The following is a 26,811-nucleotide window of genomic DNA, read 5'->3' as shown; positions in this document are numbered from 1 at the left end:
CACTTTTTTTTCCTGTTGTTTTTATTTTGCATTGAGTTCCTGTGTTCTATTAAATGTGGGCTTCAACATGACCCTGAGCTTTTGTGGGATCTTTTTGAGTTACTTAGCATATGTACTCACTCCAGTTCACATTGGGTAGGTTCAGGATTTGTTCTAGGAAGAAATAAAAAACTTGGTTGGAGCAAGGAGGTGGCTTTTTATTATTTGCCTTTATCCAAGGGTAAGGATCTGAAAGCTATTTAGTGTCTGTTTGTAACTAAAAGCAATACAGACTGTAATTTCCTTCAGGAAGTACTTTCAGCTGTATGCTCTCAGAAAAAACATTTTAAAAAACAAATAAACAAAACCTGATAGCCTGGTATTTCATATGAAATAAGCAGCAAATAACACCTAAAAGATTTTTTTCCATGCACTTAAAAATGTGAGCAGTTTATAAAAATAATTTAGTTCCATTTCAGCAAGTTGCTTTCTTGGGCTTACGCTACATGTTGGGTAGCTGGAGATCTCCTTTTGAATGCATGTTCACCAAGTATGTAGCCCTAGCAAAATGTTACAAAGAGACTTTTTATGCAGCCAGCAGGGAATCTGAAGATTGTCCTTATATCCTTCCATTTCATTTCTTCGGCATTTGACAGGTTTGGAGATTAGTTTCAGGAAGGTGGTAGGCAGGCTATTACTAGCCCTGACGTTTGCCTGTCACTTGAATAAATCTATTTTGTCAAATTTGGCAAGACAGCTGAGCTGCAAGTTAATGATGAGGCATTCAGATGTGTTGAATTGAGAATCTGAGAACTGGTCACAGAGGAGAAAAGTTATTTCTGCAGCTTTGTAGAATTCATCCCTTAAGCTTTTCCTTATCCCGTAAATAAAGAGAACTTCTAGACATTTCAGGGTAATTGAGGAGCAGAAGACAGGGTGGCATAATATACTGGAGCAAGAGCCTGCCTGAATTTGGTGGGGCCTCTTGTGAAGTCTTTTGGGCATGTTAGATATGAGAGTTCATTCCACAATATGCGTAGTTCAGAGAAGTGTGTGTATGTCTTAGGCAAGGAAGCAAGAGTTTTGTCCATGTTTGCCAGTCGGTAGTCCTGTCTTTATGTGGTGGTTGGGTATTTCTCAGACCTTGTCATCACTTAAAGGGATTTCAGTGGAGGTCTGTGGATGGACTGGTGGCTGCAGAGTCAACAGTCATAATGCGATGCCGTTGTAGCGCAAAAATTAATGGTGAAATACTGATCAAGTGTTGGAAACACTCTTTGTGTCCAAGTACTGTCTTTCACTGACACTTGTAGGTGAGGAAAGGTCATAAATATTTGTTTGGTTTCTATAATTGCTTTTAATGTTTGAAGAAAGACTGAAATGAAGCAGAAGTGAAGTAGGAGCAGTAAAATAGGAGGCTAAATGGAGATCATCTTGTGTAACAGTGCATGTAGTCAGCCTTGGATGAATTATGTGAATAAGCATGTTTGCCACAATGTGTATTTTTCTGGATAAGACATCATCTGGGTGTCTGATCCCATCCTCTTCCTTCAGCAGTCATTCACAGCTTGAGCAGGCTGCTCACTGCTCTTGTGTGCCATTGCTGTCCTCAGCTGAGGAGAAAGAATGGGACAGAGATCTGACACCAGTGGTAGAGGAAGAAGTTAGAGTAAAAACCTATGCAATTGTCTAAGGTTCTTGTTGGGTTAGTGATACATCAGACTTCCTGATAATTAGACACAAGTCAGTACAGGACCTCTGTCCTTGCAGAGGCCAAATCACCTTGACTCTTCTTCTTAAGGAATCTGTCCACAGTTCTTTTGCTTCCACACAGTCTTTAAGTTTGCAGAGGAGAATATGCAGTGGAGGAAACAGGAATTTAGTGAATTAATCATACCTCTTTTCTAATATACCACCTTTTACTTTCTAAGCTTTTTTTAAAAAAAATAATGGAATGTAGATTACTGTAACTTTTAATGTGATACTGGTAGAATTTTGCATTATATATGTGAGAATTTGCTTTTGTTTGTAAAAGCATTACTCATATGTGACAGTGCACTGTGGGTTCTCTTGTATTTGTACTTAAAATCAGCTGTGGAAGCTTTGAAAATCTGGGTTACTGTAACAGGACCCTTTAGGCTTTTTATAGTTCAGTTTTGGAAGTCTCAGGAATTTGCGAATACTTGGGGTTCACCGGTACTTGTAAAAGACAAAACCACTGTTTGGAATATTCCTGGACTAGACTTCATTAAGGTCGGGCAAAGTACAAAGTATCCTTGCATGCTGCCTCTATTGTCTTGTGCTTCTGTAGACACCTGCTGTTGGCCACTGTCAGAGGCAGCACACTGTTCCAGATGGTAATTTAAATTGTTCAATACAGCTGTTTTTAAATTCTTCAGGAAGGCTTTGGAAGGAACGACAACAGCAAAACCTCTTGATACCCTTTCTTTGTGTTTCCCCCTTTTTTGGATTGCAGATGTAAGGGGTTACTGTTTGAGTGATTTACTGAGTGTTTACAGGATATTAATAACTCCTTAAACTATGAAGTTTTAAATTGCAGCCCTGAAACTGTTTGAAGTGAAACATAGTATCTCTTCCCAACTTTATTTATATTTTCTCATAACCGTACTATTTTACTAAACTTGGAATGCTGGGAGAGAGTTTAAACTGAAACCTACAGGGAGCAGTAAAAGACGCTTGGGTTGCTTACTATGGCAAAGAGGAGACTAAGGAGTGACCTAATAGCCGCCTACTTGAGCCAGGCTCTTCTTGGCAGCAGAAGACTGTACATCAGGAGGCAAAATCCACTGAGTGCAGCCTGATATACTCAGATTTTACACTAATGGAAGAAGTTCTTCTGGATGGAGGAGGCCATCCTTAGAAGTTTGCAAATTTCAGCTGGAGTCATAGCTAACCTAATGCACCCTGTGATTCCAAACTCGTAGCCCATCGGGATGCTGTGAAAGAGCGTGTTGTGAGGGGGACCTGACAGACAGCAGGCTGTCACAGGGCTGCTGCTGCTGGGAAGCTGGAATGATCAAAGAAATGGAATACTTTTTACTTAAGAGGTACTAAGTGGTTGCCTTACACCTGAATTTATGGAAATGGTGCACAGTGCCAAATACAGGCTGTTCTTGTCAACCTGGTATAATGGGAGCAGCCCCCATAAAAATGTGGGAAATGTGGAGGATCAAAACTAGCAAAGAGGAGATAAATTAATTGAGGGTAGAGGGAAGGGGCCAAAATGAATCAAACTGTAAAGCATGGTGACTGATTTTCTGTGTTCAGAGATTAGTTCCCCCAAAAGCACAGAGGAGTTTTTTTTTTTGGCAAAGACAGATGTAACATGGAAGTTATTAGACAGAACCAAATGAAATTTAATGGATTTAGAAATGATCCCCACAGTTTGTACGACTGCACTCGAGTTATCTGTGTGAAATTATCAGGATTATGGCTGTGTGGTTGTGATGGTATACACAAATATACTTTTTCTGCTTCACAAAGCAAGTGCTTGAGGAGTTGTGTATATAAGACATCTGAATACAGTCGTGAAATATTCGTCATGTGTGTACTAGCTTGCTCAAAATGCTGCCCTTTGGTGTGTGTGTATGGGGTCATGGGGTAATTCAGGTTGAAAAGGCCTTCATGAGGTCATCTCACAGCAGGGTCAGCTGAGGTCAGAGTGGATTCCTCGGAGCTCTACCCAGTCTGGTCTTGAAAACTCCAACCAAGATTATGAGTTGCATCCCCAAATGACTCGTAATTACTGTAATTACTTGAAACACTTTGTGTGGTTTAATACAGGTAAGATGAGATTAAACATTTTTTTCTAGGAAGCAGAAGAGTGGAAGGTAATATCTAAGGCCACAAATAGGTATCCAATGGCACCTTGTAACTTACTTGTTCTATTACTTGTAGTACAACCTGGAAACAGAAAAGGATCCTGTCGTTATTGTTATTTCTACTACTGGTACTGGAGACCCACCAGACACTGCCCGCAAGTTTGTAAAGAGAATTCAAGACACGACCTTGCCACCTGATCATTTTGCACATCTCCAGTATGGATTGTTAGGTGATCTAGTATTTCCTCTGTTATTGCAGCATTTGTCTGTCAGTGAATAATTTTTATATATTTACTTGTAAGTTGTTTGGGGTTTTTTTTAAGTGCTTATAAAACATGTATTTCTGTAACATGAGCAGCTTTTTTTGTGTAACACCCTCTCTAAGTGGTAAAGGAGAAGTGTTACAGAAGCAATATGAATGTAAGTTACCAATTTATTTTTCTAGTTTGATTTTCTTTGCATAAACAAAATATGAAATAAGCCATCTATAATTGTCAAAGTTTTAAATTTCTGTCAAGTCTCTATGGACTACTTGGTTTTTACTTTCCAAGTAATTGGGAAATTTTATATAGAGGGCAAAGAAGTATAAAATGTTCTTAAAAATAAGGTTTTAAGATCATCCCATCCCTTTAAATTTGAAATAACTTTTTAAATTTTGAATGTCATACTTGTCAATAGAAGGAATGTAAGTTGATGCTACAGTTTGATATGCAAAATGCAGATTTGGCAAAAGGCACCTGATATATCTTGAGCTGATGGTAAGGTCAGTTTGTTGAGTTTTTGGGTTGCATATAAATAGACTCCAGAAATGTCTGTTTGAACTTAGGTTATTTTTACCTGACAAGTCTAAGCTTATAGGTAGGAGTGAGGAAACTTCTAGACTTCCAGTGAGGAAAGTACCCACTAGAAGGAAATTCCTAGTGGATATAGGATGTGGAAGTCTGAAATATATGCATTGTAATCATCGAACATTTTGAGATGTTATGCTATTGCCTAGTTATACATTACAGTTTGTGAAATGATTGCGTTTTTCATAGCTGACTGGATGCGTATATGCATATATGAAGGTAAGCATTGTATTAATACTGATTTTTGTTGTAACAAATATTGCTATAGTGTCTAAGTTACAACATGGTTTCTGATTATAGTCTAAAAAGTTATCAGTGTTTAAATACATTCACAGTATTCATTTCAGCTTGTCCAATTATGTGTTCACTCTACCGTACTTGAGAGGGAGCAGAAGGCAGTTATAAAGGAGAAGAGAATAGTCCATTTGTTAGGTGGGGAAAATAAGCATAAAGTTTGAAATGGCACACAAAATAGGCTCAGGCTGTGAAAATTTGTGATAGTTACAATAATGAAACAGTAGTGTGGATTACTTACAGAATTTGTGAAGAATACCTAACCAGTGCTCTTTGGGATTGTTAGATAAGAATCTGTTAAGGATGAAGTTTGTGTGGTTGATCACTTTTAGGGAAGGTCAGTGGTTTAGTTGATCTTTTAAAATCATCCCCCACAAACTTACCTCCTGAGTACATTGACTTTTTTAACGGATCACAAAAAGCATCTTCTAACATAACATCTTCACTACTGTCAAAGGGCAGAAAATCCAGTGCAGTGAAAATGAGATCTACAAAGAAATCTCTGATTCTTGGGAAGGAAGATGTTTGAGCAGATTCCCGTAGGCATCTTCTCTACATTTCTAACTTCATATTGTTTAAAATCATGCCTGTGTTTGATTTTTTTTTCCAAGGTTCCAATGTTTTTTAATTACTTTTAATACTTCCTCTCTCATGTTGTTGATATATATTAACAATTTTAACCCGAAGGTGACATAATTTAATTTGGTAATTCACATACTGTTTATCAGTTTCAGTCCTTTTCTAATTATTTCAGTTCCTTACATTTTTCCTTTGAGAGTGGTTTTGTATTTTTTAAAGCCTGATACTAAAGCAATATTCTTCTGAAATGTGAAATATTGGAAGCAAAGTGTTTTCAAAGAAGTTCTGTGTCTTACGTTTGCGAAGGAGGAACCACTTTTTTAACTCTACTTTGGAACAAACACAGTTTTCTTTAAGGTCATAAAACTATCCTGGTAATACATACTTTGCTATATGAGATTCTTCTGTTTGCCTGCAAGAAAATCCTGTGTTGTCTTTGCAGATCTTTGTGTAGGCTGGGTGGCTGGCTGATTGACATGATTCCTTTCTCCTTGAATTTGCCAGGTCTGGGAGATTCAGAGTACACTTTCTTTTGTAATGGTGGAAAGACAGTGGACCGGAGACTTCAAGAACTTGGTGCCCAGCACTTCTATGACACAGGATTAGCAGATGATTGTGTAGGGTAAGAGGTGAATGAGTGTGGATTTAATTTCTTCAGGGTACAATAATTACATGTGAATTTGGCTAAACATTTTGAACTCTTTGAAATCGGTTGAACCTGAATATTCAGCACCTCATAGCAATACAGTGTGCCTTTTCAGTCTCAGTTTCCATTAGATAAAACTCCATTTTTAAAGTGTGAGCATACATCTGCAATGCCTGGAAAAATTGAGGTTATTTAGCAGTTTTAAAATTAAGTGATTCAGAATAAGTGGAGGGTTTTAAAAACGGAGTCCACTTACTAAAGCAAATAAAAATAAATCCAGTTCCCAGTATGTGTGGTACTGGGTAATGGGATCTCTTTCTACATACACATCAGACTTTTGTCAAAGCTCATGTCTTGCAGTACAGCTGCTTTAAGCAAACCCTATAATGTTTTTCATTTTTTTCTCTGTTCCATAAAACATCCTTTTTAAAAAAAAAATAAAATCACTGTAGTGGAATCATGCAAGAAGGTTTTATTTTATTCCTGTAGAGGCATTATCTAGGAAAACAAGTCCATTCCTGTTCTGCTGCTGCTCTGTCTGGCCAGTAGGCTGCAGTCTTGTCTTATTTATTTTAGACTGCAGATTATATTGGTTCTGTGCACAATGATACAAGTCAGTTGAACACAGACATTGCTATAACCATAAAACTTATATCTTATGTTCTAAAATAATAAAAATGGAATGTTAGCGTAAGCTATTGATGTTGCTGTTGCACAATATTTTGCAGTATTTGTTGCATATTTCGCTACCATCCCTTCAACTTCCTGTCATAAAGTTCAGCGTAAGAAAATAAAAATGACAAGCTAGAAGAAGAGCGAGGCTGTTACACACTTCAGACTCCATAAATTTGCATAGTGGTAATGACTGACTGAAAATATAAGTTTAACAAAAAAGTCGTCTTGGTAACAGCTGCAGATGTATACTAAAAATGGAAAATTAATAGTATTTTTAGCTTTGATCATCTTTTCATTATTTGTAAATTAACAGGCCAATAAGACACGATAATTCATCCCTTTTGTTTCTTCTTTTCTTTACCAGTTTGGAGTTAGTGGTTGATCCTTGGATTGATGGACTTTGGCTTGCTCTCAGCGAAGCATTTATATTGCAGAAGGAAAAAGAAAGCATGAGCTGCAATGCCGACACTGTTTCTAGCTCTCTCTCTGCAGCCCCGCCCAATATGGACCAACTAAACTTAAGCACAGAAGTACGGAACTTGAAGCTAGAAGATGAGGGAGTGAAGAGTTCTGATGTTCTGTCACATAAATTGGTTGACATCCATCTTGCGGCTTCAACTAGAGACACTGAACCTTCACTTGTTCATTCTGTCCCTCCTGTCTCCCAGTCCGCTCTTAATATTCCTGCCTTGCCTCCAGACTATATAGAGGTGGAGTTCCAGGACACCCATGGTGAGGTAAGGACTTCACTTTGAATGATGAAAGCCTCCAGCTCTGTTAGAGCATAACTGGATACGCCTCCATATGGCTCAAAAGAGCAAGTGGCTGTTTGTATAATGGAGATACGTCGCTGAACGCAGGAGGTTTCTGAATGGTAAGGGAAAGGTCCATTTATATAGCGAAAATGTAGTTACCACCATATGAGTTATGGGCACTTATGTCAAAGTATAATTTAGCTAAATAATAATTTGGATTTGCAGTGCCAGGAGTGGAAGAATTAAAATGCTTAGTGGCTTATATTAGGACAGTGAAATCATGTTCCTGTTGAAAGGAGTGTAGTGCAATTTCTGTTCAAATTTTTAGTATAATGCTTGCAGGATGCCTTAAGAGGGTGTAAAATTCTCAAAGTCTCGCTGCATATTTAATAACAGAGAAACTTGTTGTAAAACAGGAGCATAATTTTAGTATTGGAAATGGAAGATGAACTGTAGATCAAAAGCAAGTGTGCTTTTCCTATAAAGCCATGTTGAACAAAGACCTGCTGTGCAAAGAGAAAAATTAGCACGAGCCAGTGATCAGCTCCAGTTGGCATATTTAGTGTTCAAAATGAACAGGAAGGCGTGACTCAAACTTTTCTGGTTGCCAAAGGGCAGATGTTTTGGTTCCCTGTGCGAGCGATCAGTGAGGGCTGGCCGCTTGCTGAGGGACAGGGAGCCGGGAGCTGAGTGTAACACAACCAGCTGCATTCCCCCATACCCCAGCAATGCAAACCAGGAGCTGGGAGACAGGACCAGGCAAGAGTTCAGACCATCAGGCAAGTTGGTGGGAAAGAGGCAGGTGTGGGGCCAGGCTAGGAAGTCAATCTGGAGATCCAGACCTGGATCAGCAGCATCTGTGACAAGACGTGGAGTTGGTTGTGGCTGAGCTGCCAACCAGTGTTCTGTGATGTAGTTCGGGCAGGGACTGAAGTCCCAGGCTCGAGCTGAGATGGAGCTTTGGCACCCATGAGGAGACGTGTGTCTGCAGTCCTCTGGTGAGGCTGGTCAGGACCGTGAAAGCCCTTTAGTATCTTCAGGACCCTCACACATTCTCTGTTGGTAAAGTTGAGAGAATCACTTAGTCTAAATAATATTGTTATGTAAGAGTGTATTGATTTTAACACTGGATAATTTTGCTTTTCTTTTAAACCTTATATTGTGGTTGGTTTTGCTGAGGCTGTTAAACAATACAAATTACTGAAACAAAGATTTATGATTTAGAGGTACTCTTTGATTAAAGACTAATACTCGGGTTGAAAGTGGTGCTACAGTGGTTAAAAGATACCATTTTCTTATTTTAAAGTCATAGCATATATTCAGGCTGATCTCAGAAATAATTGGTGAGATTCTAATATCTATGCTTTAAATTTTCTGTAAATAGAAAAAAAGTAAATTTTGCTTTTGAACAGCAAATTGAAGAAGCTGAATCTGCTGATCTGGGATTCAGTGACAGATTGAAGATTATAGCCCAGATTTCAGGTATAAAGCTGGATAGTTGTCTTGAGCAGGTCTGTTTTTTTGCCTTTGGCACTATTTTTGGCATGATTTGATAGACCTTGTCAATAAGGATGCCCCATGTGTCATACTCGTAAAACCTAACATGTCTTTAAAGTGCATATCCTTTTCTAGTATCTCACATTGCAACAACCGTAGGTATTTTTTTGCCAAGCGCAGATAAAGTTGACTTGTTTTGAAATGCATCAACTTGAGGTTTAGATATTGCCGAAAAGAGTCTCCCTGCCATTTAAAAAGGGCTGGGTACATGGTGTCTCTAGTTACTTTTATAATCTGTGTCCTGGTCTGTTGAGTCTTGGGATTGAACTAACAAGCTGCTGCTTATTAGTAGCAGAGCAGTAATGGTCTGCCTCTTAAGGCCTTGTGACAAGTGTAACTTAAATCGTGCTCTCACTATGCCTTGAACTTGACTTGCAGGGAATATGAATGTAGACAGTTATCACAGTCTAGCTGATGCACAATAACTTGATATAGTCCAAGCTGTTAATCATCATGTCAAAATTTTAAGAGAATGATAAAACATCTGACTGTTGATCTGACTGTTGGTCTGAAGTGATTCTTCTGTCTCCTTTTTTTGTTTAAATAGGAAATCTTCAGATTAACCAATATTCTCTTATTGGTAGAATAATTCCTTTTTATTTGACAGAGTATTGTTATGGACATACAGTATCTCACACCTGTTTTCATTTTTGTCTGCATTGATCTCAAATGAAGCTTGCTGTCAATAGTAAAGGAGAAATGAGGGCTGTGATCTTATCTTCAAGTGACAGCCTTTGACAGAGGTGGTCTGGAATTATTCTTGGTGCACACTGGCAATTCTTGGGGCACATTTTCACCTGTGTAGAAACACTGCGGCATAACATGATGCCGTTTTGTAGTGCGGAGTTTGCTGATTAGTTCTAAATTTTACTGTAATTTTAAAAATTGCTTTTATAAATTGCCTGTAATAATAGCACCATTTGCATCTCAAAGCCTTAATCTGTAGATCCCCAATGATGTTTTTAAATAACTTCTGTTCTTACTTCTTATGTCTGTTCTGTATACCTAGTAATCCTTTAATTAGGTGGGAATTTTGGGGGTTTTAACATAAATGCCGTTCTCTAGTTGGCTGTTTTCAAGGCAGCTCTTGAAAAGGGAAACAGCTAGCTGCATTTGGTAGTAGTTTAGGCCCATTAGAATGTACAAGCCTACTGACTTTTTATTCTTTAATATACGCCTGTTACTGCTTGGATGTGATTTTTAAAAACGTAGAGCAAAATACTCCGTATGTATGGGAGGTTCATATATGCAAGGTTCATATTTTTCCTTATTGTTTTGAATTGTTTCCTGAGATTGTTTAAAAAAAAAATGTACCAACACTAATTCCTGTGTGTCATAGTAAGATTTCATTCACTGATTGGCATTTTTAGTGCAAGTTTTTGTGTCTTCTTTTTCAGAACCCACATCTGTCCTCACTGATTTCAGAGGGAACAGCTTTTGAAGTTCCAGTTACCAGAGCAGTTCAGCTCACTAGAGAAGACGCGATAAAAACTGCATTGCTCTTAGAACTTGATATTGCCGTAAGTTAGTGATGGCTTTTTCTTTAGTAGGCTAAAATAAAGGGTGAAATTAATGCGTGTCATGTATAATAACTGTGGGGAAAATTATTTATGTGATTGTTTAAAAAGAAAAAATAATTTCCAATACAACAGCTTAGGCTGACCCATTTTGTAAATGCGAAGCTTGATTTGTTCACTTAAAGATGTGACTCCGTGGAAGTCAAAATTGAAATATATTGTCAAATTAATTTTTTTTGTTGTTTCATCAATATTGTATTGACTGAAATACCTTTTTTGAAGGGAATTTACAGTGGAGAAGGGCAGGCAGGGAATATTAAAAATGAATTATCTTTCAGTTTGTAAGTATACAACTTAAGAAATATTCAGAAACTGTATAGTTAATTGTGACTATTCCTGTGGTAGGTAATCTACCCAAGTAATAATTTGACTAGTATGATCATGTGATAAGAATTGTTGGCTCTCAAGCACTGTTTCTGCCTCTGGCATTCATTTACTCTGACTTGTTAACATACTAAAACTGTCAACCTCTGTTACTCTAGATGTAAAAACTGCTTTAGTTTATTCAGGGAAGATGGTATTTTGTATACTAGTTTGAAGATGAAAGGCAGAGAGTGCTCCATAATACTTTACAAGAAATCTTTGAAAGCAAGATACGTTGCTTTGGATCTGTTTTCTCTATCTGTAGAATGATACCTTTGGGATATTGTGATTTTGGCACTAACTTTTATTGGACACTATTAGCCTAATCTATGCCAATTTCCATGGACATCTTTAAATCTCAGTTATAAAGTCTATTAAGTTTTGCACAAGTGAGTCTCTGAGATGTTGGGGTTTTTTTTGCATATATTTGTATGTATACATGCATCCTGTCATCAGCACGCACTAAAAATTTGAACATTTGTGCCTTTTTTTGCTCACATACTCAAAAGCCTGGGTATGGAGGTCACCTCACCTGGTGCATAAGGGAAACATAATGACACAAGTATAATTCTGTATGTTTCTATAACAGGCAGATGCTTGAGTAGAATTTTAGCGGCTGGGCACAAGAACCACAGCCAACTAACTGGAATCTAGGGTTTAAGGTGTGAGATACCTTTTAATTTTTACTGTGCTTTCCCTTGCTGTCTTTCTTCTTTTCCTCCAGAAAATAAAAACAGATAGGGTCATTTCAGTTACAGTACATCAAATACTTTAACCAGCAAATTTTCTTTTGGTGATAATGTATCTTTATACAAAATTGCGTTCATTATGAGGACTTAGTTTTCTCTTCTTCTCAAACCAGAAAACAAAGTACATCAATAGTGAATGACCTGGGCTGATTATGTAACACATCCTCTCAATACATATATATTTTCCTTCTGTTTATGCTGTTCAGCAGCTCTTCTTAAAGAGTGTCCAAATATTTAAACCAGGTAAGGAAGGATTTTTCTAATTAGGGAGGTTGAACCTGAAAAGGAAACATGAATATTTGGTTTCTAGATCTAAAGAGGGAAGTGCTAGGACAGACTAAAAGAACATATGACTTAATGTGACTGCAACAGAGGGAAGATCACTGTTTGCCTTGGTTTATATACAATTTAATGGAAATTATCTCATATTTTAAACCAGGATACAGTGTTCGACTACCAACCTGGAGATGCCTTCTGTGTAATATGTCCCAACAATGTCAGTGAGGTGGAAGAACTTCTTCAAATCTTGGGACTTTCTGAAAAAGGAGATTACTTCATTTGTGTAAAGGTTAAGCAGGGCACTAAAAAGAAAGGTACGGTGTGATGCGCTGGTCATGAACAAATACTCCTTTCTGTGTTGGGAGTAGTTGGTATGCATATTTTTGAACGCTTTCATCTTTAGTATTGGGGCATGGCTGTCATTTCATGGAGGCATGATGGAAGTAAGGGATGTGTTAAAAAAAGAGAGGACACATAAAATGCTGCTGCTGGTTTTACTGTAGATGAGTTAGCTTCTGACTGGGAACTTGTACCTGGCATTGCCATTCATCCACCTCATTCTTCCTCTGTGCTCTTTCATGTTTAGGGCAACGAGTCTTTAATCACGTAACCTAACAATCCCCCACTCGAAAGTAAAATTTCTCTTTGCACAACACTTCACATCAATCTGTTTTACATCCTAAGAGGCTGAAGCAGATGTCTTAGTGCTGCTCTATGGTACCGTTTAAGGGCTTGTAGGTCTGTGTGGATCTGTTCTGCTGAGTCTTATGGTCCCACTCCTCAGAAAGGGTAGCTGCAGGTTCAAGGCCTGCCCATGTACTGCCAGCTGGACCTGTGAGAATTACTCTTCTTTTGCCTTGCAATTGGTGTTTTAGTGGTGCTGCTGAGCTGTGCCTTTAGTTTTGCAGGATGGGGTGGGACGTTTTGTTGTTCCAGTCTCTGGGTAAATTAGTTCCCATGGCAAGATTCCCTGACTCATTGAGAGCAACACAAGTTGTCCCTTAAGTATAAGATGTAAATGAACCACTCTTCTTGTGCTTGGCAGGTAACTTGCTTGGTCATGAGGAGGGTTTACATGACAGGCCATGTCATAACATATCATATGGGATGTCAAGGCTCAGCTGATCCCCATCCTTGACTCCCACCCCAGTAACTAACCTCTACTGGGAGAGATCACAGGTTATATTTGGTACAGAGCCAGTATCAGTTACAGCCCAGTCCCTGCACTGGGAAAGAAAAAATGGTGCCAGGGGAGTCCCAGCTTTATAAAAATCTCCCTTTGAATCAGGACTCGTCCTGAGCACCCTCAAACTCAAGGCCCTGTCCAGGGCCCAACCATCGTGTGCAAGGAAGCAACAAGAGATTGAGTGGAGCTGGCATGGGCGGATTTCACAGGCATGCTACTATTTACAGATTTTACAGAAGCACATTTACAAAGGAAGCTATAGAGGACCAAAAGGATCAGATGTTCATAGGAAGGTTGAAATTTTGGTCTCTCCTGAGAGATAGTAGGTTTTCTATGCAAATCAGATCTCTGCTACCTAGCCGCATAAAATTTGAATCTCTCTCTTAAGTTGAGGCAATGTCAACCACAGGTTCAAAGTGAGGGTCTCCTTGAGTAGCCACAGAGATATTCTCTCCTTCCTGCCTGCAGTAGTTCCCTTTCTTCTGCTATATTGGTGTTGCAGGAAGACCGTAAAGCTGCCCTAACTGGGCACTTTGAGGTCATCAGCGCGGAGCACTTTCCATGTGGAACAGAGCTTGTGTAGCCAAGTGAACATAACTTCGCCTCTTAATTGTTTTTGAGTACCAAAAAGACCTGCACTTCTAAGGCAAATTTGGTATAGTTGAGTGAAGCTTGGAATATCTGTGCTCTTATCCTATGTGTAAATAAACAAGGTTATTGCATCTGGAGCTGCCTAATGTAGCACTATTTGGGGAAAAAAGGTGATATTAGGCATTATTTATATAGCATTTTGCCAAATGGCATGACTGTCTGTGAATCTTAATGAATGATAGTGGAAAGGAAGATAATAGCATGGGTTGCAGCACAAAGAATCAAAGTTCTTTGTTCCACTCTTGATCCTTTTGCATGACCAGAGCAAGTAATTTTTCACATTTGCCTTGGATACTTGGCCAGGACCTAGCAAGTTGCTGCTGATCCACTGATCTCCAATCATAGCTTGTACACCAACTTCCATCCACTGCAGTCATGAGGTTAAATGGTTTAGTATCAAAGCCAAATTAATTTATTTGGTGCTGTGCTGGTTAGCAGAGACTTATTATGTTACTAAAACTTAACCACTTACTGTTTCCAATCTGAACCAAAGAACTGAGCTCCGTAATGCAGCTTTGCAAATCCCAGCAATGTTCCAGAGCTGCTTTCCTTGTGAGATGGCTGTCTCTTAACTGCATTCACATTTTCAAGGAATTTCTGGTAACTCTTGTGGTTGTGGCTTTACTGAAAGAAGAGAGCTAATGTCCAACATTGATACTTCATTGGAAAACTGTCTTGCTGCTTGATTAATGATTTCCACTAATCAGCTGGAGCTTGCCATTTTAGGATATTAATAGATGCACATTTGTGGTTTGTTTGTTTTGTTTTTCTCCCACTAAATTAGGAGCAGCTATTCCACAACACATCCCTGCAAGAAGCACCGTGAAGTTCATTCTAACCTGGTGTCTGGAAATAAGAGCAATTCCTAAAAAGGTATTTATGTGTTTGTTCTTTTAAACTGAAATCCTTAATGATTCTATGCTGTATGGTCTCTTATAGAGCTATCCTTGCTTCATGTGTTGTTACCGTGTTTCTTGTTGAATAAGAATTGTTAGTTTATATGCTGCTGTTTGTACTTTGTTGTGAGAAATTTAACTTCTAGTACTTTATCTGGCAAACTCTCAGATACTGAAATCTGTATTCCTGTTCTGCGGTACCTTGTTTCATAGCTAGTGTGGAACTAAATAGAAGAGTACTAGATATTTGGTGCCAGATAACTGGAAAGCTGACTGAACCTGGTCATAGGCATTTTAGAGAAGTAGTTCTTTCTTATTAGAGGGACCCACGTTTTGTCACTGAAAATGCACATGTTGCTCTCTGCAAACATATAATGTCTTTTAAATTATTTTAAAGCTTTTCTCTAGCATTTCAGTAATACAACAAAATTCAAAGTAAGATTTTTGCTGGTGTAGTGAATGTTATTTTCCTTGCACTCTGTGCCTGCAAAAAATTGGAAGCTTGCAGCTGGAAATGGATGTGTATTTCTGGTATTGTCAAAACACATTTTGAAGATGATTACTTCGTGTGAAAGATGAAGCTAAACTGTTGTGTTGGTTGGATCTCTGAGGGAAATCAGTTTTTGGAAGGACCTTTTCACTCAATTTAGTGGATTTCACAGCAGAAGAGAAGAGAATCTTCCAATTGTTTCAACCTTTTCAAAGCTACATTCAACAATTTTGAAAATTTATCTCAACAATAAGAGTAGACAGAGAGTGCTGGCTGGGGAATATCGGCCAATCCAGGTTTTATAACCTATCTGCTTTATTACCTGTTCAGTGTAGAATGTGCTTTGTGTAACTCCCTACTCAAAACTATTGTCTGAAAGCTTAGTGTTTGAGCACACTCGAATTATTTTCTGAGTATTCTTTTGTGTAGAATACGTCCTCTGATTGTACTTGCTGTGTTGGATCACTTTTATGCACTGTATCTATTTCTGCCTTGCTTTTGAAAAAAGCCTTGTAACTATTTACATCTGATTTTTACTTTATCTTATAATGCTCAGTTTAATTTTCCCTTAAGAAAAGCTTGCAGTACCATTATGTAGGCATAAAGTATGGAATAAAACACCACAGCGGCATTTGCATGACTCATTAAATACCATACTTTATTTACAGTAATACTCCTTCTAAGATATTTTATTATTCCTTTCCCAGCTTCTGTAACTTAGCAAATGGTGTTTTGTCTTGATTTAATTTGTGTTATGGGGCTTTTTACTCAACTAAAGTACACATACATAAATAAGAAAGCCTTTCATAAATTTGAGATTTATCAGGTTGTGCCTGTTTATTTGTCTCTCCCCAACTCAGGCTAAGTAGGATTTTCTGACCCGCTGGCTTGTCCCAGACATTAGAGGAGCAGCCAAAAAAAACCCAAACCACAACAAAACAAAGCAAACAAAAAAACCCCAAAAAACACCCACAACAACAACAAAAGTAAAATTTTCATTGTAGGCAAAAGTGTGCATTGGAAAATAAATTGTATTATCCATTAACCTGCTAGGTGACTGCTTCCTGTCCCCAGGCAACCCAAATGTTTCCCAGTATTGTGACAATTTTCCCTAATTGACAGGGTTTTTTTATCTTCCCCTCTTACTTTCTTCCCTGCAGGCATTTCTGCGAGCTCTTGTAGAATGTACCAGTGATGTGGGAGAAAAACGGAGACTTCAAGAGCTTTGCAGCAGACAAGGAGCCTCTGATTATACACGCTTTATTAGAGAGTCTAATGTTTGCTTGCTGGATTTACTTCATGCTTTTCCAAGCTGCAAGCCTTCACTTAACCTGTTAATTGGCAAGTGACTGATTTAGAATTAATTAGGTTTTGTTTCCGAAAATAGGTTAGACTAAATGTTCAACTTCCCAAGAAAGGGGGATAACTTATGTTAACAGCCTTAGACATATTGTAGTAGTCATAGTGATCAAACTAAAAATATTGTTGGGAAACAGAGCTCTGTTCTCCAGTGTGTAATCTTTGACCTTAATTCTGCAAACACTCAGGTACACACCTGTGCTTCGATTGACTCTGGATTGCTCCTGTGCATAAAAAACAAGCATAAAGTGTTTGCAGGATTAGGGTCTGTTGCTCCACTGTATCTTTTCTGGCATATGCTGTGGCATTTTTCTGGTACTGCTCACTTGTCACCATTCCCCACCACACTGTTCACTTAGCGATGTGTCTGTGTCCTTTTAATATGCCCATCTCCTCAGCAAAAATGCATCGTCTGTATGCATGGGCAAATCATTCCCTGGAAGACACCATATCTATGTATGTATATGCACATGCATATATATCACCCTCCGACACACACATTTACATTTCTCATTGACAAAATGCTCAGTAAACTCCTATCTCCGTTATTGTGGGGATGTTTTGTTTTGCTTTTTTAAGCTGCGATTTCAAAATTTGCATATGTATTCACAGTGGTTTGAAATTGAACTGGCACATCTGCTTCTAGGATGTTATGTATAGGAAACTTTCAATCAAGGAATTCCTATTCTGAGAACTTTTGAGCTCCATAAAGCAATCTTAGATGAAAGGTAGGGAAAAATTAATTTCCAGGTTCACCTTGTCCACTAGCTACTGGCATCTCTTCTGTGCACCTTACAGTTGTTTTTAACGGACAAAGAACCCCATAAATTAAGTTTTGACGCCTCATTTTATGCTGTCTCTAACAGATGTTCCACAAAATCCAAATAACATGCAAGATAGAGTGTAGTCTTAATAGCTTATTTCTGAGACACAAACACTGAATGTTAATAGAGTAAAATTACAGTTAAACTGTAATATGCTTATAATTTGTTGAAATGTACACACTTATTATATGATATTTTGATTTTGGTTGGGGAGAATCAATAATAAGTGATGCTTTTATTTTTTTTTCTTTTAATTTTTCAGAACATCTTCCTAAACTACAAGCCAGATCCTATTCAGTGTCAAGGTAATGAAATATCCGAATTATATCTTTTTGCTAATTTAGGTATGCTCTTTTCTCAGGAGTGTGTGTGTGCAATGATCTTAAGAAGAAAGAGAGGAATGAAGGATTATACCTGAGGAAGAAGTGGTGTATCCCTGTTGCAAAAAACCCCCAGGGTCTGAATATTTCAAACAACATTGTTTTGTGTGTCTGGCAAAACTTCTATAGCATTCTCAAAACAAGCTCACACACGTGAATCTGGTAGAGAGGAATTCAGATTCCTTTCTGTAGGCACTGCCCACTGAGTCCAGCCTTAAGACATTTTCTAATCATATGAGAGTGTCATACAATTAAGTGAACACTGAGAATCTTGAGTCAAGTGAAGTGGTTTGGGCTGGAAATGGACCTGCTCTAAGTTTGTACATCTATCTCTCAAAGTTTTGGGTTTTTAAAAATACTTTTATCTTTACAGTTCAAACTTGTATCAGCCAGGAAGACTGTGTTTTTTGTTCAATATTGTGGAGTTCCCCACCTGTCCTGCTAGACCAGTCTCACGGAAAGGAGTGTGTACAGGCTGGCTTGCTGAGTTAGTTGCACCTCTACTGCACCCCAGTAAAAACATTCTGGATGCAAAAGGAGGGAGCCCTTCAACTGAAAAGGTATTATTATTATTAGATCTAAGCTCCCTTAACTGTTAAATTTATATGCTTGAAACAACTGCAGGTTTCTTATTCACCGCTCTGATGTAATGCAGGTGTTTCGGCATATGCATCTTCATTTTGCAGTTCTACCCTACTTGTAAGTTTGTAATATGTTTGGAATTTCATTGCTAAGTTGCTGAACTCAGGTATACCTAGATAAAGTAAAACATGAGTAGCGAAAGTTCCCATTGCTGAGAGGCCAGAGTCATTTTCCACCCCATTGTAGTGTTAAGTGAGTCTTGGAAGATGTTTTCGTGGACTGAAGTGCCACTGTGCAGTTATATGATTATGGGTGTTAATGCTGTAGGAGAGTGGCATTGGGTCACTTCTGGGACTGGGTTGCAGGTTATAGGGGAAAAATCATAAACCTCTTAATGCTTGTTAGGTCTCACACAGTTTGCAAAGGCCAAGTTGTTGAATGTGACACAGAGGACAACCTTCTGTGGTATTTCTGATGTGCATCAAAGGTGGTTTGGCATAGTGGGTGCTATTAGGAGAAGGTACTTTTTTTTACACAAATAGAAGCATAGCATCATTTCAGTTGGAAGAGACCTTCAGGATCGAGTCCAAACATAACCTAACTCTGGCACTAAACCATGTCCCTAAGAACCTCGTCCAGATGCTTTCTAAACATCTGCAAGGATGGTGACTCAACCACTTCCCTGAGCAGCCTGTTCCAATACCTGACAACCCTTTCTGTGAAGACTTTTTTTCCTAATATCCAATCTAAACCTCCCCTGGCACAACTTGAGGCCACTTCTTCTTGTCCTATCACTTGCTACCTGGGAGAAAAAAACAACACCCTCCATGCTACAACCTCCTTTCAAGTAGTTGTAGACAGCAATAAGGTCTCCCCTCAGCCTCCTTTTCTCCAGGCTAAACAGCCCCAGCTCCCTCAGCTGCTTCTCATGAGACTTGTGCTCCAGTTTCTTTTGTGGCAGAGAATTTATATAACTAATCTGTCTCAAAGTTACCTGTACGGTAATTATTAAAAATTCTACTAAATAATTAAGATGACAAAAGAACTACTGTCAGTCTAATCTATATTTGTTTAAGAAAATGGAAACAAGTGTAGAATTTTGTTACAAGAAAACTGCCGATAATTCAAGATGTTGGTCTGGCAAATTGGAAGGGAAACCCATACAAGTTATCTTTTTAAAACTAACTCAAAACCCAAACTGATTAATATGTGCATCATGTATATTATTCGGGTATTCACATCTGCTTTTTATTTAAAGTACAATTGATTTACAGTTTATTAAAGATCTGACATGAAAAAGAAGTGGAGTAAAAAGAAAAAAAATTATTACAAGATGAGCCTGAATAAAGTTCAGAACTATTTGCATCCACTGTTTAAGCCAGAATTCAGCATACATAAATATACAGGAATACACATAGATTGCAGAAATTTATGGAATAAGAAAATAGATGAGTGTGATCTTATGCAAAATTACCTGAGATTAATTGAAAACACTTTACAGTATAAATGTGTTTACCATTTGCAGTATTTTTTAAAGGAATGACCAGTTTGGAATCATTAATAGAGAAAATAACCTCCTAACTCTAGTGTGGTTTGAAGTAGTAAGTGCAACAGAAATACAAATATTTCCCTCGGAGCAAGAATTATACTATTTTTTTTTTATCATCATCAAACCGGAAAAATAATCCTGTTCAACATCGTAGTATGTATAATGAATTAAGTTATAAAAAATGAGTAGTGTTAAACCACTTAGGTTTACAGAGCAAAGTTTAAATAGCTTAGTCTAGTGCTTCACTCCTTTCTTAAACTTGAAAGTAAATTCAAATCCTTTCATAATTAACATGCAAAATAAATTGGAGGTTTCCTTATGAGTTTAATGGATGAAGCTCTGCTATGGCTGCTGCTGAGACTTGAAGAGTTTTTTAAAAAATTAAAAATAGTCATCTCTTGTTTTCTATACATTATGTTAGCTATGCCTCAGACAATAGTTGTGGAGCTCCTGTGAAAATCATATTTAGACTTCCTTTCAGACACAGATCTGAAGATCAGAATTAGAGTTTATCAGTGGAACGATATAGAGTGGTTTCCAAGGTCTTTGAGCACTTATCTGCCTCCTCTCACCCATATGCATTTTTGGAGATCATGTAAAACTTTCGTGAAAATTAAGAATGCAAGCCCAGTATCACTAGGTTTTTATTCACTATAGACAAATTCTCACCTCTACTGGAATATTTGTAGATGTCCACAATGTAAAAAAATGTTGAGTTGCTTGTAATAGCAATAAGCTTCACTTCCCTTTGTGTACCAACACCAGTTCAATACATTTTGTGAATCAGTATTCCCCAAATTTATGGTGCGGTCACCTTTCATACTCTGAAATTCACGTTTGTGTGGTTTTGCATAGTTTTTCTGTGATCAATAGGCCTGTGAGTATGGTGAGTATGGTGTGGATTTTTTTCAGAAACGCATGTGAAGGTTTATTCCACATGTGTGTATGGCCTTAAAAATAAATTCTGAAGGTCAGCATTTGGAAGAGTATTTGGACGCATGTACTATGTAAATATCCTGAAACTTCTAAAATGTTCATCGTATTTTCACTGCTTAAGAATATTCTTCAGTGTTATTCTATCTAATTTCATTTCAGATATCTATTTTTGCGCGTCCAAACAATACTTTTCACTTACCTGCAGACCCATCTGTCCCGTTCATGATGGTTGGTCCAGGAACAGGAATTTCACCATTTATTGGTTTCCTACAACATAGGTATGTACCAAATTGTTACCTGGAAAGCAGCCTTTTTCTGTTGAGGAAAGTAACAGCCTCAGGTTCTGAGTACAAATATAGTTAATATTTTTTCCTTTTTTTCTTTCTTTTTACTTTTTGTAGTGGTAGTCTGTTGATTAGAAAGTCTTATTAATTTAAACAAGCAGTGCTTGTCTATGTATTTGTTTTTCAAATGAGTAAAATTTACACTTCCATCTGACTGTATGTAATATCCGTAGTGGATCTGTAAGGAATTGGGTGAATAAGAAACTAAATCTTTTATCTGTGTGTTGCTGGTGGAAGCCCTGAAAGTGCTTGGTACTTTTTAGAAACGGTGTTGATTAGCTGAACTTTAATATTCAAAATCAATTTCCTTCAGAAATGGCATCCCTATTAAAAGCCTTGGCATGCTAAATGTCAAGCTTTCTCTGGCATTCCCCTATTTCTGTGTGTTTACAACATTTTCCTGTATTAAGATCAGTACCTTGGCACCTGAAACCTCAGCTGGGCAGTAATCTTGGGGTTTGTGGGTTTGTATTTGAGGGAAGGTAGATCCCTTTTTTCTTCCCCTTCTATTCCAGCAGCATAATTTTGCAAGGCAAAGAGATGCTTGTTCAAAAAGTGACAGGTACCTCATGGCCTAGAGTGTGTAAAAACATGATTATTCATAGGAAAAGAAGAATGGGATGAGTGACATATTTGAATGGGTATGGTTGCAAGTTTTTATAGATAACCAACACGTATCATTCCTATGTGACTCGTTTCCTCCAGCAAGATAGTGGAGTTTCTTGCATCCTTTAGCAATTATTTTTAAACCATTTTGTTTGAGAGAAAAGTGAAATTTTGACATGATATTTCTGACTCCATGCTTTAACCAAATCATTATGTACAATATTTATTCCTTAATTTTAACCCCCAAATATGCCTTTATCTCTTGGAAGTATTTTGCATTTTCATAGCATTTAATAAGCATGTGATCAATGAAAAAAAAAATATCTCTCTCAAAATATAACTAGAAAGTTGCAGCTAAAGCTCCTATAAAGTAACACCTTCAGCATTATTTCAAGAAAATGCAATAACTCTTCTGATATAGTAGTAAATAGATTGTTATTCATAAAGTCTTGCAGGTTTCTACAGCTAAATGGAAAGTGTGCTAAAAATGCCTTCTGCAGAGTTTTCCTGGGTGTTTTTACAGGGCTTCCAATGAAGCATAAAGTGTAGTGATTTCTTTTTTCAGCAGTCAGGATTGTTTTATGAGATGTTTGGAAGTGTCAGTCTTTACTATTCCGATGTGAAACTGGGGCAAAAAAAACCCAAAACCCTTTGAAGTTGATTGATCTTGAGTGGGGCCAAAAGTGAGAACTCAAGAAAATCAGAGAAGGGTTTGACTGTAATTTACCTTATGCCATTTCACAGTTCTGCCAATACAGAGGTTTATTAAACCACTACTTTAAATGAGAGTTATGTTATAGGCATTTTAGATTATTCACTTACTTTTTTGATCTGTTTAGGCAAAAGCTCAGAGAGGAACACACAGACTGGGAATTTGGAGAGACATGGCTGTTTTTTGGTTGTCGGCATCAAGATCGAGACTATTTGTTCAAGCAAGTTCACTATTTAATGTTAATTTCGTATTCATGAGAGAATGTGTATCCCGGAGTCATTAATAACAGTTTTTATTGCCTTTCAGAGATGAGCTCAGGTGTTTTCTTGAAAATGGCACATTAACTCATCTTAAGGTCTGTTTCTCAAGAGACTCTTCAACTGCAGAAGTAGCTTCGCCTAAATATGTACAAGAAGTTGTCAGGCTTTATGCTAAGGAAGTTGCCAGAGTCCTGCTGCAAGAAAGAGGTTACTTCTATGTATGTGGGTGAGTACAGTGGAGATGGACTGTCTCAGAAAGAACGTAGACTCAGCAGATCTTTTTTTGAAGATGGTTTTCAGGCTTCATTCATAGAATGTCCTGAGTTGGAAAGGATGCACGAGGATCATCGAGTCCAACTCCTGTCCCTGCACAGGACAACCCCACAGTTCACACCATGTGTCTGAGGTCATTGTCCAGTCTCTTCTTGAACACTGTCAGGCTTGGGGCCGTGACACCTCCCTGGGGAGCCTGTTCCAGTGCTCCAGCACCCTCTGGGGGAAGAACCTTTTCCTAATGTCCAACCTAGCAGAAGTTTGAGGCTTTAGAAAGACTTAGTGCTGTCTGAAAGAAAGGACCAACATGATGCTGAAATAGCCTTCCTGGAATGCATGAATTTCATCACTATGTCCATTTTTTCCAATACAGCGTTGGAAGTGTGGCTTGTAACCACGTAGTTCCACTGGTTTCTTTTGTTACTTATTATTTCCTTTTCTTTTGTAGTATTCAGTTAAACTATAGGAGGTTTCAAGCTAATAGATTTCTCTTGAGAAAATGAGATACTTGAATGCATGTGATGATAAACTGCACAGCTGTGAGATAGCAGCAGTCTTGTGCTGTGTTCCAGGCTTGGAGGGGCCAGAATGCTAAAGCTCCATGATAATAATGTATTTTAAAGTAGGAAGTTTTATTTGTGGATGCTGACGTACCTGGAGGTATGAGGTTCTTAGGAAGTTTGTTGTTAAATAAACAAGCAATTTGAATATTGAGCCCAATGTCAATACTTTCTGCTCCAGGAATAAATGTCAGCTATTTGTATTAAAAACAGCATTATTAATAAGTGAGTGGTTTGTGGGTTTGGGGTTTTTTTTTGTTTTCTTTTGAGGAGGGTGTTGTTTGTGAGTTTGTTTTTGTTTTGTTTTGTTTAATATTGGTACAATGTGGTGATATTATAATAATAAAAAATACTTCAGCAGGTCCAGTTGTCCCTAAAAGAGAACAATTATTCAGTGACAGCTCAACTAGGGTTCTGTGATTTTTTTCTTATAAATAACAGCATGCTGAAATCTTTGTAATCTCAGTGAGAATCTTGCCATACAATATACAAGCTGTATTTGTGTTTGCTTTTTTTCAATGCCTCTTTTCCAATAGTGTCCTGCCTATTGATAAATGGAACAATACGCTATTATTCATTTTCCTCCTGTTTTGTTGTTTTGGTTTGTTTTTTTCAGAGATAAGAAGCACATGGCTGATGGTGTAAGTGATGCTGTAGTGGACATTTTAAGCATAGAAATGAAAGTTGACAAATTGGAAGCAATGAAAACCTTGGCCATGCTTCGAGAAGCGAAACGATATTTGCAGGATGTTTGGAGCTAAATATTTGTAACACGAATGATTTTGTTTCACACTCATGCTTTTGATGAAAAGTTATTGTCAAAATGCTATCTGTAGTCACACAAATCTGAACTTTTTCTATTGACCTTTCAAACAGGAATATGAAACCTTTTAAACGACAAGCCAGGCTGCCTTTTGAAGCATATTTTTTTAATGATGTTACATCATGGACTGTCTCAGTGCCTTGATTCTTTCATTTTAAGTTTGGGTTCACATAGAAAGTAAAAACTTCTGCACTTGTACAAGTGTAATTATATGTTTATTCTAGGTCATGTATTTTTTCCTATAATGTACACATAAATAAGCTACAGAGTAAATACGATGTTGCATACTAATCTGTGCAACATCAAATACATTACTGACTTGCCAAGATTTATTTGAATGTGTATTGGGTTTGTGTGGCAAGGTTTTGGTAATGGGGAGCTACAGGGGTAGCTTTTGTGAGAAGCTGCCAGAAGCTTCCCCCATGTCCAACAGAGCCAATGCCAGCTGGCCTCAAGATGGACCCACCGCTGGCCAAGTCCCCGCCCCTCTGTGATGGTAGCATCACCAGTTAGCATCCCTGGGATAACATAATTAAGAAGGCTATAAAATGTGTACATCTTCGACCAGAGGAAGGAGTGAGAATATATGAGAGAAACAATTCTGGAGACACCAAGGCCAGTCAAGAAGGAGGGCAGGAGGTGCTCCAGGTGCCAAGCAGAGATCCCCCTGCAGCCCGTGGTGCAGCCCATGGTGAGGCCAGATGTCCCCCTGCAGCCCATGGAGGTTCACGGTGTAGCTGAGATCCACCTGCAGCCCATGGAGGACCCCACTCCACAGCGGGGGATGCCCAAAGGAGGCTGTGACCCTGTGGGAAGTCCACACTGGAACAGGCTTCTGGCAGGACCTGTGGGCCTCATGGAGAGAGGAACCCACATTGAAACAGGTTTGCTAGCAGGACTTGTGACCCCATTGGGGACCCACACTGGAGCAGCCTGTTCCTGAAGGGCTGCACCCCATGGAGGGGACACACATTAGAGCAGTTCATGAAGAACTGCAGCTCATGGGAAGGACTCATGTTGGAGAAGTTTGTGAAGAACTGTCTTCCACGGGAGGGACCCCACACCGGAATGGGGGGAAGAGTGTGAGGAGTCCTCCCCTGAGGAGGAGAGAGCCGCAGAGACAGTGTGTGGTGAACTGACCACAAACCCCATTTCCATCCCCCCTGCAGCACTTGTGGGGAGGAGGTAGAGAATTCAGGAGTGAATTTGAGCCTAGAAAGAATGGAGGGCTGGGGGGAAGATATTAAGATGTTGTTTTATCCCCTATTACCCTACTCTGATTTGATTTGTAATAAAACAAATTTATTTCCCCAAGTTGAGTCTGTTTTGACTGTGATGGTAACTGCTCTCTCCCTGACTTTATCTTGACCCACCAGCCTTTCATTATATTTTCTGTCCCCTGTCCAGCTGAGGAGGGGAGCGATAGAGCGCCTTGGTGAGCAGGTGGTATCCAGCCAGGATCAACCCACCACCACAAGTTTGTCTAAGAGCAGTGCCGAGTAATAACTCTTAGAATAATGTATAGAACTGCCAAGTGCTCAGATAGAATAAGAGATGTATCAAAGACAGAAAGAGAGATATGAGTTTGTTTACTTGTTTTGATGTTGTTTTTTTTATTGTTGTTGGCTGCATCTACTGTTAAGTGTTAAGTGCACATCAGTCCTGCTCTTAGGGAGATTCATGAGACAGAAGGATTTTTCTCTTCCTTGCTCAACAGAAATAGCTGAGCAGCAGGATGTTTCTTCTGTTGGAAGTGTCTTCCTCACTTGACCCTTTTTTCTTTCGTAATAATTTTAATGTATTTTTCTTTTACTTTCAGATTTTTTTTTTAATAGCACCCAGCAGTGATAATTTGTTTCCGGTCAGGTTTTAAGAACATTTACCAGGCAGGTTATATTGTTCAGTTTTTATTCAGCTGGTTAGATATGATCAAGACAGTGAAAGTGTTACTATTCCAATATAATTTTTTTTTAAATCCATTTCTCCTTGTTAAGTGTTCTTCAATTTCCTGCTTATTCCTTGCAGTCATTCAGATTGCTGCATAGGGCAAGAGATGTGGAATGCCAAGGAGTCAGTGGCATCTGCACACATATTATGTGAACTCTTGCATTAGCCAGTGGCTTACTGCACTGTTAGTTAATTGTAAATACTCTGAAAATCCTAACTTTTTTGAAACCATCCCCAAAGGAGATGCAAATACTTCTCCAGTGGTTACATTTTAGGCTGCCTAATGGCAG

The 26,811-nt window shown here is 38.3% G+C and overlaps 1 protein-coding gene across 6 annotated transcripts in view; it reads left to right on the top strand.

Moving 5' to 3' along the window:
• The window catches only part of MTRR (5-methyltetrahydrofolate-homocysteine methyltransferase reductase), a 29,796-nt gene extending 3,908 nt beyond the window's left edge, over nt 1–25,888 (top strand). For 3 of the 6 annotated variants that reach the window (XM_065052709.1, XM_065052708.1, XM_065052710.1), the window contains exons 4-17: nt 3,898–4,051; nt 4,859–4,888; nt 6,047–6,164; nt 7,228–7,600; nt 10,573–10,695; nt 12,304–12,457; nt 14,765–14,853; nt 16,527–16,707; nt 17,812–17,854; nt 18,303–18,489; nt 21,156–21,274; nt 22,786–22,878; nt 22,965–23,144; nt 24,368–25,888. In XM_065052709.1, the coding sequence (XP_064908781.1) occupies nt 3,898–4,051; nt 4,859–4,888; nt 6,047–6,164; nt 7,228–7,600; nt 10,573–10,695; nt 12,304–12,457; nt 14,765–14,853; nt 16,527–16,707; nt 17,812–17,854; nt 18,303–18,489; nt 21,156–21,274; nt 22,786–22,878; nt 22,965–23,144; nt 24,368–24,512 (1,989 nt within the window). In that variant the 3' untranslated portion in view covers nt 24,513–25,888. The remainder of the gene's footprint in view (nt 1–3,897; nt 4,052–4,858; nt 4,889–6,046; nt 6,165–7,227; nt 7,601–10,572; nt 10,696–12,303; nt 12,458–14,764; nt 14,854–16,526; nt 16,708–17,811; nt 17,855–18,302; nt 18,490–21,155; nt 21,275–22,785; nt 22,879–22,964; nt 23,145–24,367) is intronic. The other 3 variants (XM_065052714.1, XM_065052711.1, XM_065052712.1) reach the window with 1 other exon arrangement.
• Nucleotides 25,889–26,811: the final 923 nt, after the last annotated feature.

This window comes from Columba livia, chromosome 2, assembly GCF_036013475.1.
Source record: "Columba livia isolate bColLiv1 breed racing homer chromosome 2, bColLiv1.pat.W.v2, whole genome shotgun sequence".
NCBI lineage: Eukaryota > Metazoa > Chordata > Aves > Columbiformes > Columbidae > Columba > Columba livia.
Note: the sequence above shows the minus strand (reverse complement) of the source record. Positions and strands in the feature narration are given on the sequence as shown.